Source organism: Rana temporaria, chromosome 1 (assembly GCF_905171775.1).
Source record: "Rana temporaria chromosome 1, aRanTem1.1, whole genome shotgun sequence".
In the NCBI taxonomy this organism is placed as follows: Eukaryota; Metazoa; Chordata; class Amphibia; order Anura; family Ranidae; genus Rana; species Rana temporaria.
In genome coordinates this window covers 635,949,904-635,966,174 of record NC_053489.1, presented here as the reverse complement: position 1 = coordinate 635,966,174, position 16,271 = coordinate 635,949,904, and the positions used below count along the sequence as shown (strand labels likewise).

At 41.5% G+C, this 16,271-nt stretch overlaps 1 protein-coding gene across 1 annotated transcript in view; it reads left to right on the top strand.

The window, feature by feature from the left end:
• HS3ST1 (heparan sulfate-glucosamine 3-sulfotransferase 1) overlaps window positions 1-5,520 on the top strand; it is a 44,163-nt gene extending 38,643 nt beyond the window's left edge. Inside the window, exon 2 of the mRNA XM_040335431.1 lies at window positions 4,325-5,520. Within this exon, the coding sequence (XP_040191365.1) occupies window positions 4,403-5,338 (936 nt within the window). The 5' untranslated portion in view covers window positions 4,325-4,402 and the 3' untranslated portion in view covers window positions 5,339-5,520. The remainder of the gene's footprint in view (window positions 1-4,324) is intronic.
• The last annotated feature ends 10,751 nt before the right edge of the window (window positions 5,521-16,271 follow it).

The following is a 16,271-nucleotide window of genomic DNA, read 5'->3' as shown; positions in this document are numbered from 1 at the left end:
ATACTGCATTGATTTTATAAATGAGCAATTGGGAAGAACTGCTGAATGCCAATATAGCATTCAGGAAGATAAAAAAAAAAAGAAATTGACAACCTAATGATAGAAGCGTCTAGTTCAGCTTTAGGCTGGCCATTCATGGGTCGAATTTCAAAAGAATTTTGTTTCGAAAATCTTATCTAAGAAGAATTTTCGTTCATAATTCGAACCATTAGTGGGCTACAGCAACAGCCGATTTTTGGTGCGGCCATCGAATTTGAGTAATCGGACATCTTGGAAATTTTTGGAAAAACAAACGCTTTTCTAAAAAATTGAAAGGACTTGGTTGGTCGAATTTCGAAATCAATGGTGGCACCATCGGATCACAAAATGCACAAATGTTCTGATGTTTCAAAAGAAAATTATTTCCATGCCAATGTTTGACCAGTCTAAAGTGGAACTAGACCTTCCTATCATTTTCGGCCAAGGAGGCTGCCATCTTGGCCTCTGTTTGTTTGATCTGCAACTGGCATGGTGCTGGACATATAATCAGTTATGACTCCAGCCATTAGATAGTTAATAGTTTGATTGGAAGCACAAACCAATGTGGCAGTTTGCATTTTTTAAACCGTTAAATTGATGGGTTTAGCAAGTTCATTTAAATAACGGTCAACAAACTAGGCCTAACATAGTCTATTGCCATTTTTTTTAAAACCATGTACACGAAAATTCCAGGAGTCAGCAAATGTACCAAAAAAATTGCAGTTTAAAATGCTCGGCTTTCTTTAAAGTGAACACCAAGTTTTTTTAAAGAATTTCCCAAAAATATATAAAGCTTCTAAAAAACAAAACATAATCCGATTTAAATATTGCATATGTACTGTTTTTTATCCAATCAGCAGGTGGAGCTCTAGGTTCCTTTTTTCAGAAGTTGTACATTTTCTCTAATGCACACTGCTGTGAAAAGCCTGTTATAGCTTCAGCTGAATATGTCTTTTTAACTAATGAACTGCGCATGCGCCATCCGTAAAACCTCCCAGGGTGCATTGCTCCAAATGACGTCGCAAGGACGTCATTGTTTTCGACGTGAACGTAAATGGCGTCCAGCCCCATTCACGGACGACTTACGCAAACGACGTAAAAATGTTCAACATTTTTAATTCTCAGAGGTAAACCACATATGGTGTGATATAGTTACTGTGACAGAACATCAATATAAAGCTTGACGCGTTTCGTGGATAAACTTCCACTCATCAGAAGCAAGTATGGCCTGGGTATATCTGTAAATATAATATAATAAAATAAAATGCGCTAAATGGTAATTTAGTTCATATATAATCCAAGGAAGGGACATAGAGTAATGTCCCTTCCTTGGATTATATATGAACTAAATTACCATTTAGCGCATTTTATTTTATTATATTTACAGATATACCCAGGCCGTACTTGCTCCTGATGAGTGGAAGTTTATCCACGAAACGCATCGAGCTTTATATTGATGTTCTGTCACAGTAACTTTATCACACCATATGTGGTTTACCTCTGAGAATTATGAATCAATGAATTTTTATCCTGACAACCAATATCATGTTTATTATGTTTTTAGACAATTATGTCTTTATGTATTTCTATTTTGTACTATATACAATAATTTGGATACAGCGATGCATATTATGTTATACCATAGGTACAATTACGTTTCATGTTATTTATCATAATATTTACCAATCATGCCTGTTATTTGTACAGTATCTAATGTTATAAATGTTCATTGCTCGGTATGCTCTGGTGTATCCAATAAATGTTATTTTAATTCACTAAATTGATTCATTATATTCCGGTGGTGTGTTTCATTTAAAGTCCCACAATTCCTATTTCCCCGACCTTCCTTATTTCTCCCTCCCTTCCCCCTTTGTTCCCTTCCCCACTGATGCTTCCCTTCTTCCTACAAGTAATAGGGCTAGAGACTATGGCTTAACTTACTAACCGCTGTCTCATTTAGACCCGGTTCACACTGGGGCGACACGAATGCAATGGAACCGTTCTAATAGGAGCGACGCAAGTCGCTCCAACTTAGAAAAAAGGTTCCTGTAGTATTTCGGGGGCGGCTCGGGGCGATCTGCATTGACTTCCATACAGAAGTCGTTTTGCGAATCGCCTCTGAAGTCGTCCTCAGGACGACTTGCAGAGTCGCCCCCGAAGTCGTGCCGCCTATGTGTGAACCGACTCTTCTAGTCCCAAGGCTACTTTGCTACATTATGTTTACACACGTCCTTTCATTTTCCCTTCACGTTTTCCTTCTCCTCCCCTTTTTATATACAGCTTTGCAATGCTTTCTTTTAAACTAACATTGATCAAGGTAAAACCTCTTCTTTTTTTTTTTTGTAGTTTGTTAAAAAAAATAAAATAAAACAATCTGTGGATTGCATAAAGAAAAGGATTTTTGCAATACAAGATCACCATGGGAATTTTTTTGTTTTTGTCCTAAAAGAAATTGCTGTGTAATGACATTATTACCAAATGGGCTCAAAGCAAACCTCTAAAAATCGCTGAGTTAAGAGTGATGAAGTGGTTAAACCATTCTTATAAAAACAATCCTCCTGCTGAAAAGCAGTGGTGGACCTCTTGTCTGTTATCTGTCAAGTCAGACTAGATGTTCTGTAAATCCCTTTCCAATGTCTTGAGCCTTGAAGGAATTCCAAGTATTTTGCCAAAAGCACATTTCCCGTCAATAGACCCTGATCAAGATTTGTGGAGTAAAAAAATACAGGATACCTGACATTAGCCCAGATTTACTACATGTTACCATCAAACTTATTAGGACAGGACAGAGAGACTAACTATTGACTTAAAGGCTGCTAGTTGGAACACAACTTGGTAAAATACATGAGTCAAAATGTAAAACTGAACATCAACAGCATTTGTCAGAGTTTTACTTTCAATAAATTTTTATTGACATTTGAAATAGGATTACAGTCAAGTTATAAGCTTTTCCTTGGTACATAAAGCCCCTAGGGGCAGATCACAACAATTTGCAAATGGAACATGTCATTACAGTTAAAACAGTAAAAGTTAAATCCGGGGGGGTAAGTCAGACATTAGTAGGTCTGCTCGGTAGGCCATACAATGCAGGCACATGAAAAATTATCGAGGCCTGTGGAGGCATAGCCATGTGTATAGGCACTCAGATTCGAAGGCAATCCGGAGCTCAAACCCTCGACACCCCAAAAGGGAACCCGCTGTGTCAAGGGGAAGGCTCCCAACTCCTACATCCCACCTCCCCCCCCCCCACCCTCTCGGCATTTGTCAGAGTTTTAATGTGTTCTGTAATACTTTCCAACCTGTGCTTTAAACAAAAAATGGCTAATAGTAAGTACATTGCAGAGTGTGCAATCTAAGATCCAGTCATTCTTGGTATCTTAAAGCCACAAACACTTTAGATGCATAGGGAGGTTAAAATATGGACTAAGGTAGATGATTTGGGCATTATTTTGACACTGAAGTGAAATGTTAAACGCATTAGTTGATCTTTGCTTGATGTTTCCAGTATCGGGGTAACATCCATTTTATCTAGAGGATCCTCCTGCAGATGCTGCACCAAGATTAGGCCAACAGCAGGGCACATCTGCAGACTATGTAAATATAGGCATTTTTGGAATACAATCGTGTATGCATATAATTTATTTTTTGAGATCATGCTTACTGGTTCTACCACTGACTTATGTCTGTCCTCCCTACCCCAGGCTAAATAATAAAGTAGTAGACAAGCAATAATTCAGATGGTTGTGTAGATTCTACTATTTTATGGTCCTGGGTTTTTAAACCTCAGACTCATTCTTAAACAGGAGGGAAAGATTTGATTGCCCAATACGTTTTCCACCTTAACATACTACTTCTGGTAAATCTAGGAAACAGCTGTTTAGAGAATAAATTCCAGAGCACCAACCCCAGAATTATGTTGGCACATGCTTAACTTAATGAAAACATTAGGGGGTCACACAATGACCTACTACATAGGGATATGTCAGTAAATGGCGTGTAACTAAAGTAAATTGAAATATCTTTCGAATAGTTTCTAATAGTCTTACAATTTTGCATAATGATTCTGACACCACTGGTAACTTAACATTGGATACAGTAACGGCTACATTCATGCTGTGCAACAGACAAACTAGTTAGTTGACTTAATTTTGTCCTTACAACAATTGATATATTGCAAAATCATTTTGGAATGAATGGAATTTACGAAGTCTAAGCTGCTTGAGGGGGCAGACTAGGGCACATAGGCAGTTTAATGTTTCAGAATTTTTTTTTATGGTATCTAATAAAATCTTAATTTTATTTTCAGGAACATTTATAAAGAATTGATGCAAGCAGTTGGACACCAGTTCTGGAAGAACTGACCTATGGAGCACTATCCTGGTAAATGAAATACATTTTGGATGTCATGGCTTCAATATTGCTTGGAATGTGCCTCATCTTCAGCCAGCCTAAGCTGGTTACTACTTACCCAACATCAAATGAAAAGGCCTATGCATCGCCATCTCCCATAAATGAACAGAGGACTGCCCCTCACCCTAATGGTACCCAGCAGTATCTACCACATACCATTATTATTGGGGTTCGTAAAGGTGGAACAAGGGCTTTGCTGGAAATGCTTAGCCTTCATCCTGATATTTCATCGGCTGAAAGTGAAATCCATTTTTTTGACTGGGAAGATCAATATAAAAAAGGTTTACAATGGTATGTTGGCCAAATGCCATTTTCTTTCCCCCATCAGCTCACCGTGGAGAAAACCCCTGCATACTTTACATCACTTAATGTCCCAGAACGCATTTACAACATGAACAGCACAATAAAACTTCTTCTTATCCTAAGAGACCCTATCGAAAGAGTTTTATCGGACTATACTCAAGTTTTTTACAACCACCTGCAGAAAAATAAATCCTATCCACCGGTGGAAGACCTTCTTTTGAGGAATAGTGAGCTCAACACGGACTACAAAGCAATAAATCGGAGCCTGTATTATAGTTTCATGGAAAACTGGTTAACTTACTTCCCGCTTCACAATATTCACATCGTTGATGGAGATTATCTAATTAGAAATCCCTTTCCGGAAATTCAAAAGGTAGAGAAGTTTCTGAATCTTTCTCCCCAAATAAACGCATCAAACTTTTACTTCAATAGGACAAAAGGGTTTTACTGTTTACGCGACAGTGGTCGGGAACGCTGCTTACATGAGTCCAAAGGGAGAGCCCACCCACGTATAAACTCTTTCCTGCTGGACAAATTACGTGAATACTTCCATGAGCCCAACAAAAAATTCTTTCAACTTGTTGGAAGGACATTTGACTGGTTGTAAAATAAGCCAATTGATGAAGACTGTATATTTACGAAGTATATTTAAGCTATAACTTATTTGTAAATTTAATATTCTTGCCAGAACTAGAAGAGAAAAATGCTAGCTTTATTTTTATACTGATTAAGTGTGACTATATAATTTGTATGGATTTTCATAAATAATAAATTATATTAGTTTTGCAATATAGTACACATTTTGTTTTTGCTGTGTGTGTGTGTGTGTGTGTTATATATATATATATATATATATATATATATATATATATATATATATATATATATATATATATATATATATATATATATTATATTTTTTTTAAATAATTAATAATAAAATAATAAAAAGCTATATGGCCCACTAAATAATATTTCCATTTTTACCTGGCCTTAGAAATATATATATATATATATATATATATATATATATATATATATATATATATATATATATATATATATATATAATAAAGTGGCAATTTAATGAAAAATTATCAAATTCGTGTTGCTTTAGATGTAGACACCAACATAAAATAAAAAATCAACTCTAGTCAAAGCTCTTTTGGTGTGAGTGGAGGAAAGATAACAGCCTATTCAGGTTATTGCTGTCTGTTTACACTATGTTAATTGGTACAGGAAATGAGGGGAAATCTCCCTAGTAGTATATCGCATAATTGCAATAAAACAATTTTGAATAAAACATTGTTGTGAAAAGAGATATCAGGCCCTGATTACAAGTCTTCTAAGAGATTATGATCTCTTCTTAGAAACTAAAGTTTTTTTTAATAATACAGAGCGAGTACATTCTTTGAGTATCCACTCACACTTTATTAAACCTTGCATAGGTGAATGTGATGTCATCTAGACCCACCCCAAGGTGTCCCTGTTTCTAAAGTTCTAAAGATGAGACATTGAGGTTCTAACCCTTCCACATTCTATCCAAAACTAGCAATAAATAGTGATGTTTTATAGACTTTCAATTCAAACACCTCACTTGAATGGGTAAGTTCACCTTAATAGAAGAATCTGTAAGGTGAATTTACACAGGACACGCCTCCCCCCCCCCCCCCGTCCCTGGAGCGCCGACACTGACACACTGGGTCACTGCTTCACCGGTCTGGGGTTATAAATCCCCGTGGCTCAATCTCCAAAACGTTCCTTGTCAGGAGGTACGTTTAGGAGCATTCTAATTGGTCGTCGCCAACCAATCAGAACTTGTGTAGCCCATCCTGTCATCGCGTGCCAGTGAGGATTTCAAATCCCCTGACTGGTAAAGCGGCAATATGATCTATCAGAACAGGAGATCGCACCCGGTCCTGCAGTACCTGAAGCCAGCGATGGGAAGGGGCTCCAGTGTAAGTTCACCTTACAGATCTTCTGTAAAGGTAAACCTGCACTTTAAAGAGATTTATCTTCCACTTCCTATTTTTTCTACAGGACAAGATGTGTAAACTATTCTAACATATATATATATATATATATATATATATATATAGTTAATTACTGGATACACACTATACAACTTTTGTTGTTCGATTTCTTTTAGCTTTAACTTCTATGTAGTGCAAGGTCCTGCCTGATTGCATACAAATTGAAAGTGTTTAGGTTTGACCTCCATTATATGGTTTTGGTAAAGCTAAAGGAAAAAATCTAAAGAGAATTTGTATAGTGTGTACCCAAATTTACTTGTCCAAAACTTGGCTTAAGATCTTCTTTAACCCCTTGCCATCTGGCCTATGTACACAAACAGCTGGACACTTGTCTGGGGGCAGGAGGTATGTTTAAAATAGTCTCCCCTTATTAGGGAGGTGCCCCAGTTTCACCCAAGTCAGTGTAAACCAGCAACAGTATTCCTTATTGCTGCCACACCAGTACAATGTCACTAGAGCTTGTGTAAGCCAGCAACAGTGTCCCAATCGCCACCACACTAGTACAGGCTCACCAGTGCCAGTGTAAGCCAGCACCAGTAGCCTGATCTCCAAACATACCAGTACCAGGTCATCTAGCATCATTGTGTCCAGATTGCCAACCAGCACCATTACCAGTGTCATCAAGTACCAGACAATACGGGGGGTGTGGCGACCGAGCTCCAAGATGGACGCATAGATCCAGAGCTCCGCTCGTCCGCCTGAGAACACTGCAGCCACCAGAGCATACCGGCGCAACCGACAGCCCTGCACTCCTCCGCTCGGTCCCAGCACCTGCGCTGCACGGACCGGCGATGCCCAGAAACCGCAAGAAGCCGCTGCAGCCTCAGAAGCTGGAGAGCTTCTTCATCGCCACGAGGGGACCCTCACAACAGGGCGGCGGCGCGCGGGAACGGCTTCCTGGCACAGCAATGCCGCACAACAGCGGCGGATCACCTCCGGCTCAGTCCCGACCGTTGCCCAGCGAGTCATCCTCCGGAACGGCCAGCCCAACAACACAAAGCCCGGTCAAATCTAGGCCGCGGAGGGAATCCCCGGATAGGCCGCAGGCGGATCCCAGCATGGAGGTGAGCAGGCCCCATTCTGACACGCAGGGAGGGGATCCCATATCAGAGTTCCCCACTGCGGACAAACCAGTGTCTGACACAGTCCTTAAAGACATGCTCCTCTCTCTCAGATCATCCCTGCAAAATGACATGCTCAAAGGGATCACTGAATGCCAAAAGGAAGTCCAGGCCATAGGCCGCAGGATCCACACTGTGGAGTCCAAAATGGAGGAGCACACAGATGCATACAATCTAATGGTGGAGGCACACAAAGCTCAGGGAGAGGATATAACCTGGATTAAGGACAAATTAGCAGACCTTGAAGACAGATCCAGGAGAAACAACCTCAAACTGAGGGGGTCCCTGAATCTGTCCCCCCTGCCCAGCTGCAACAGTTTGCCCAGACCCTGTTCTCCACCTTACTGCCAGAAGCAACGGCTCAGGATCTTCTTATAGACAGGATCCATAGGATCCCCAAGCCCTCGTTCCTACCTGAAGAAACTCCCAGAGATGTTCTGATGAGGGTGCACTTTTACCATATTAAAGACCGCATCCTGCAAATGTCACGCACTCCCGGGAACTTACCACAGCAGTATGCCGCTATCAGGTTCTTACCGGACCTATCCCGCCACACCTTACAACGCCGACGCAACCTACTAACGGTCACCAAAGCGCTACGAAACCATGACATACCGCACAAGTGGAAATACCCGGCCACCCTGTCCATCACCTACAACGGAGCCAATGTCTCAATCTCCAAACTAGAGGAAGGTCTGGGGGCACTACGCCAATGGGGTATTCTACCCGAGCAAGTCGCTCACCCACAACAACCAGCAGGCTTAAAGCCAATACAAAATGACTGGCAAGTAGTATCCCGCAAGAAAGCTGGTAAGAAAAAAGCCGGTGATGCTCAATAATCACACTCCAATGTTCCTAATATTGTTCTCAGGCGCTCCAGGTATCACTACAGGATACCCTTTTGCACTGTCCCCTGCATTTGCAGCTACGACTGCACGAGGATCAGTTCTAAGATCCATTTCTTACACCGAGCATGTCTCATGACTGTTGTTCCTTTACCCTTGTCTTATTTTTTATTTTTCTTGTTTTGTTTTGTTTTCCACCTTCGCCCTTTCGATATACACAGCTACGATCGATGTACTCTGTCCCCCACCGCCGAAGACGACGAACTATGGCTGCCATATTCACCCCTGGTCGATACTTCCGTGGGAACCTCCTATGGAATTGTGAGTACTTGCACCACCACACCATATCACACACCACCAGACCAATACTATGACGATTAAAGTCTTGTCCATCAACGCCCGGGGACTGAACCACCCGGCAAAACGGTTCTCTCTCTGGAAGGAGGCAGGCGGACAAAAAGCCGATATTCTATGCGTCCAGGAAACGCATTTCCAATTGCACAAAGCGCCAAATTGCTCACACAAAGACTACCCGTTCATATATATGGCCTGTTCGCCTGACAACAAAAAAGGAGGGGTTCTACTGGCCATTAGGAACTCTCTGGCATTCCAACCCAAGGACATTGTTCTTGACGAGGGTGGCCGATACATTATTGTCACGGGCGACATCAACTCTAAACCATACACAATTGTTTCAGTATACGCCCCGAATTCACACCAAATCCGCTTTCTCAGGAAGGTCTTTGCCAAAGCACAGGCTATGAAGTATGGCAGCCTCTTCTTATGCGGAGACTTTAATGTGACTTCAGACCCGCTCCTGGACACATCCTCAGGCAAAGCCAAGGGATCCCTATCCCTGCAATCTGTACTGCACAGAGAAGAACTCTTCGACGTTTGGCGTTGCCTCCATGCCAACGAACGAGACTATACTTTTTTCTCTAACAGGCACCGTTCGTATTCCCGCATTGATATGTTCTTAACGGACAAATGGTTGTTACAAAATGTAGAAAAAACATGTATACATGACATCACTTGGTCTGACCATGCGGCTATATCTATGCACATAGCAGAAAAGGGTGTCTCCTCTTCTACCCCTGTCTGGCGTTGTAATACCAACATTTTACAAGAACCACATCTTCAGAAGCCTCTTACACAACACATAACAAATTACTTCTCAGATAACACTGATTCAGTTGCGGACCCATATGTCCTGTGGAATGCACACAAAGCTTTTATGAGAGGCATACTAATCCAGATTGGCGCTAGGGAAAAAAAGAAACGAACATTAACACTAACGTCGACACTCGCGGAAATACACACCCTAGAATCTCAGAACAAACTGTCACCGTCTGCACCCCTCACCGACAAATTGCAAACCCTTAGAGAAAAAGTTAGAGAGCTCCTGACAAGCCAGTTTGATAGACACCTCAGACACCTAAAATTGACACATTATGCCAATGCCAATAGAGCAGGTAAGTACTTAGCAAACAGACTCAAGGCAGCACGTGTCAGGACGAGGATAGGGTACTTAAATCACCCCTCCACTTCGCACAAAATTACCAACCCACAAGAGATAGTCAACCAATTTGCTGAATACTACAGCTCACTATACAACCTACGGGATGACCCCAACACCCTCCAACCGACGGCGGAAAAAATTCACAGCTTCTTACACAAACTCCACCTCCCGTCTTTATCCCGAGAACAATTGGAGGAAGTGAATAAACCAATAACGGCCCAAGAAGTAGAAAAAACCATACACTCCTTACCAAACGGAAAATCCCCTGGCCCTGATGGCTTTTCCAACGAATACTTCAAAATTTTTTGCCAGGTACTCTCGCCCCACATGTCCTCAGTATTCACTAAAGCCACCGAAGTTGCATCTCTCCCACATGAAATGCTGACAGCACACATAGTCACGTTGCCAAAACCAGGTAAAGACCCTAACACACCCTCTAATTTCCGTCCCATATCCCTCCTCAACTCAGACACCAAAATTTATGCAAAACTACTTGCTAGGAGGCTTACGAATATTATACCATCCCTTATAAAACGCGACCAGTTGGGCTTTGTGAAGGGGAGACAGACCTCGGACGCTACCAGGAGAATCATAAATATAATCCATCATGCTGAACGTACTCGAACGCCTTCTCTGCTGCTTTCCATAGACGCAGAGAAGGCGTTCGACAGGGTCCACTGGACTTATATGGAAATGGTGCTGCAGAAATTCGGTTTCCAAGGACCGATGCTTAAGGCTATTTTATCCCTCTATTCCTGCCCGACTGCCCAGGTATACTCTGCTGGTTTCCTGTCCTCACCCTTTAACATCACAAATGGGACCAGACAGGGCTGTCCCCTCTCACCAACCATCTTTAATCTGGTAATCGAACCACTAGCTCAGGCAATCCGCACAAACCCTTCAATCTTGGGCTTTCCATTGGGCCAGGACATGCACACCATCAACCTGTTTGCGGATGACGTAATTCTGCTTCTGACCAACCCGCTAAAGTCCCTGATAGAAGCACACGCCACACTCACGTCCTTTGGAGAAATTTCGTACTATAAGGTTAATTTCACGAAATCACTAATTTTAGACCTAGGAGTGCAACCCCGCGTAAAAAAATACCTACAAGATAAACTGCCCTACACTTGGTGTAAAGGCAGCATCACCTACCTGGGCATACTACTGACTAGCAAAACAGCCGCTCTAGCTAAAGCTAACATGATTCCATTGATGGCCAAATTGGAAGCCCAACTCAGGGATATATCTAAAAAAGAAATTACATGGCTGGGTAAGATTAACGCATACAAGATGCTAATTTTACCGCAAATCCTATATGTGTTCCGCAACCTGCCTATACATATACCTCACCATTACCTGCACTGTCTCACAAAACTCTGTTGGACATATGTCTGGAACGGGAAGAAAGCTAGGTGCTCTAGAAAAAATCTGACTCTGCACAAGAGGGCTGGGGGAGCGGGGTTGGCAGACCTATTCGACTACCTCTGGGCAACACGCCTGGATCAGATTAAACACTGGTTCCAACATACTGACACCCCTCACTGGGTTGATATAGAGACGCTACTGTCCCCTACCAAGGACCTCGTCCTACTCCTCTTAGGAGATGGATGGGATCCTTGGAACTTAACAGCCTTGACACCCCCACTACGAGCCTCACTGCAAGCATGGAGGTTCTTGCTGGGACAATCCCACGACGACCTACAGACCATAAACTATAAACTTCCCCTGACCATGTTAGAAGCCAAGATCCCAATGCTGGACGTTAAGGACCTAACTGACAAGGGTGTCTCATGTATCACAGATCTATATGATGGCCAAACACCCAAAACTGCGGAACAAATTGTGAGGCAATTTCGCCTCCCAGACACTAAACTTTTCAAGTGCCTCAGGATTACACATTTCCTGAAACATCATACCCACCCGTCCGTGACTGTTCCAAGCAAAATTTGGCATTACCTCTCCACAGTAAATAACAACACCAAAGGCATATCCTTCTTTTATAACTCGTTGCATGACAGAATGAAATTTATTAAAACAACTGCAATGCAAAAATGGGAGGTTGATCTGGGTGTTACATTTTCGGAGTCACAATGGCGGCAAGCCTTCACAGAGGTACACAAGTCCTCCCACTGTGTTATACACTGGGAACTAATGATTAAAATGGCTAACAGATGGCACTACACTCCCTTCCGTCTGGCCACATACTTCCCGGGACAATCCCCGACCTGCTGGAGGGGGTGTGGGCAAGTAGGGAACCTCTTGCATATGTTCTGGCAATGCCCTAGCATAAGAAGCTTATGGAATAGAGTTTTCCAACTGATATCTTCCCTCACAGGGATTCTAACACACCCTGATCCTGCTATGGCACTATTGCACCTCAAAATGGACACCTTCCCACACATAGTCCGACCAATCGTAACACATATTCTCCTTGAGACACGCCTGCTGGTACTGTGCAACTGGAAATCTGACAAAGCCCTTAATATATCTGAAGTCGTTACTGCAGTCCATAGAAACTATACTTTTGAACGTCTAATAGCTATAAACTCATTAAAAGGTAGGGCATTTGACAACTGTTGGTCTATATGGCCTAAACTTGTATGATGTATGTATTTTTAAGCCTACATGTTGTACTACTGCTGAAAATCGTACTGTACTTCCACATCGATTATTGTGTATATCTATTCTCTTGTATCCCCTGTTACTTATGATAAAAAAGAAAAATTTTCAATAAAAACCTATTGATTTAAAAAAAGTACCAGACAATACAGCTCCTGACAAAATTGTACACTAGTGAGAAGGTCTTTTACTTTCTAATGCCCTGTACACACGATCAGGCTTTAGCCCGACCAAACTCGCATCAGAATTCCAAAGGAATTCCATCGGAGGGAAAGAACATGTTCTCTATGTAAACTCCAATGGAAGTCATCGGAATTTCCGATGGGGCATACACAAGGTTGGAATTTCCAATGGAAAAGGTCTGTCTGACTTTTTCCATCGGGAAATTCGGATCGTGTGTATGGGGCATTAGTGTAACTGATGAGAGCAGTGGGGAGAAGAGCAGAGAAAAGCAGCCAGCTCATTAAGGACCACCTCTGATTTAGAGGTTGAAAGGGTTTCTGCTAAAAGTCAGGCATACTATGTCCCCAAACACTGAACAGCCTGATGAATTGCAGCAGGCAAGAACGAGCAGTGCAGTATATACTGGTTTTCTAGGTAGTCAATAAATTGGCCAAAACCATATGCTGTGCTAATTCCAGTACTTCAGATAAAAATAAAGTGACTTAAGATAAGGCTGATCTTAGGGCCAGTTCATACCACACGCAGTCCAGTAAAAGTGTGTCTTTTTTTTTTTTCTGCATCAAAAACACATGGAAAGTAGGTTATATGGTTTCCAATGGCATAGTTCACACCAGTGCTGTCAGTTCGAGGACAAAGTAGAAAATGCTGCCTTTTTCCTGGCCTGTCCTGGAATGTAAAACACATCAAAAATGCACCAGAATGCATGAAAATGCACCGGACCCCAGTACAGTAGAAACACTGCATCAAAAACATACTGGAATCGTTTAAAAACACGCATGCAGAAATGCATTCAAATGGATCTGGAATGCATTTGTGTGGTGTGAACCAACCCTTACAGAGATGCACTTATAAAATGTTTGAAAATTAAAGTCCAAATGTGAAAAATATATAAATATCCAAAGTTGAAAAGTAAAGAAATTGTGACTACATCCACCAACATAAGAGCCTCAGAATTCAAGTATCCTGAAGCCAGCTGGAACTGGAAGAGCCTTTACCAGCAGGGCTGGTGCAAGGATTTTTGATGCCCTAGGCGAAACCTAATTTTGCTGCACCCCCCAGACCCAACCCCTTACTCCACTCCCTTTTCCCTGCTCATGTATGCCCCAACTTTTTAATGAAGTGCCCATCAAATGCAGCCTTACCAGCGCCCATCAGTGAATGTTTGCTTGCTTCCATTCATTCTGGAGTCGGAACACAGACACAGTCCTCCACCGCTGCTGCGCCTCTGGCACTATGGGGGTTATTTACGAAAGGCAAATCCACTTTGCGCTACAAGTGCAAAGTGCACTTGCTATAGATCCGAGGGGGACATGCAAGGAAAATAAAAGCATTTTAGCTTTCACATGATTGGATAATAAAAATCAGCAGAGCTTCCCCTCATTTCAGATCTACCCCTCAGATTTACAGCGAGTGCAATTTCAAGTGCACTTTGCACTTGTAGTGCAAAGTGGATTTGTCTTTTGTAAATAGCCCCCTATGTGCGAATGGACCAATGACTGCCTGCTAATACTGAGAATTATTTGCTTGCTGCAGAGAGAAAAGCATAGGAACACCAGTGGCCGGGCGCCCTAGGTGGCTGCCTAGTTTGCCTAGTAACACCATCCCTGTTTACCAGAGAACACAAATGCAGGCACCATCCCAAATCCGTATATGTAACATGGTGCCAAGTGGTGATCCTGTGCAAGAAAGTAACCAGATTTGGAGAAATGCCTTGGCTAGGCTAAAGTCACCCCTTGTAAAGAGGGGTCCACAGGAGCTGGTAAGTTTTTTTCAGCTGTTAGGGGAAGGAATTGCTGTTTAATACCCCTACAAGGTGGTGGATAGTGGAGATCGACACCAGGAAATTCTTATTGCATCACCTGTGGACTGTTTATTAATATTGTTTGATTAGTTTGATCCTATTTATTTTCATAAATGCAGACTTACCAGATAGCCGTGACCTTCTAACCAAGGAGGGGCCTAGATGCGCATCAACCCAAAGGTTCCATGAAAATCTGCTCTTGTAGCTTAAATTTACTCCGATCACCATCAATAATCCAGAACTTGGATTTCCTTTAACCACTTGACAACTGGGCACTTAAACACCCTTAATAACCAGACCAATTTTCAGCTTTCGGTGCTCTCACATTTTGAATGACAATAACTCAGTCATACAACACTGTAACCAAATGAAATTTTTGTCCTTTTTTTCCCACAAATAGAGCTTTATTTTGGTGGTATTTGATCACCTCTGCGGTTTTTATTTTTTTCGCTATAAATGAAAAAAGAACGAAAATTTTGTAAAAAAATGAATTTTTCTTCATTTCTATTATAAGATTTTGCAAAAAATTAATTTTTCTTCATAAATTTGGCCTAAAATGTATACTGCTACATATCTTTGGTAAAAAAAAAAAAAAAAATTGGGATATTATTTAGTCTGGGTGAAAGTTATAGGGTCTACAAGCTATGGTACCAATTACTGAAAATTGATCAATTTGATCACATCTGAAGTACTGACGGCCTATCTCATTTCTTGAGACCCTAACATGCCAGAAAAGTACAAATACCCCCTAAATGACCCCTTTTTGGAAAGAAGACATTCCAAGGTATTTAGAAAGAGGCATGGTGAGTTTTTTGAAGTTGTCATTTTTTCCCACAATTCTTTGCAAAATCAAGGTTTTTTTTTTTTTTTTTTTTTTTTTCCACAAAAGTTTCATATTAGCAGGTTATTTCTCACACACAGCATATGCATACCACAAATTACACCCCAAAACACATTCTGCTATTCCTCCCGAGTATGCCGATACCACATGTGTGAGACTTTTACACAGCGTGGCCACATACAGAGGCCCGACATGCAGGGAGCACCATCAGGCGTTCTGGAGCACCCAGACCAATTCTGACATTCCTCTCCTACATGTAAAAATCATCATTTATTTGCTAGAAAATTACATAGAACCCCAAAACATTATATATGCTTTTTTAGCAAAGACCCTAGAGAATACAATGGCGGTCGTTGCAACTTTTTATCGTGCATGGTATTTGCACAGCAATTTTTCGAACGCATTTTTTTGGGAAATAAAACAGTTTTGTGCTTTTTAAAAAAAAAAACATTAAAGTTAGCCCAATGTTTTTGCATAATATGAAAGACGAAGTTACGCCGAGTAAATAGATACCCAACATGTCACCCTTCAATATTGCACACGCTTGTGGAATGGCGCCAAACTTCGCTACTTAA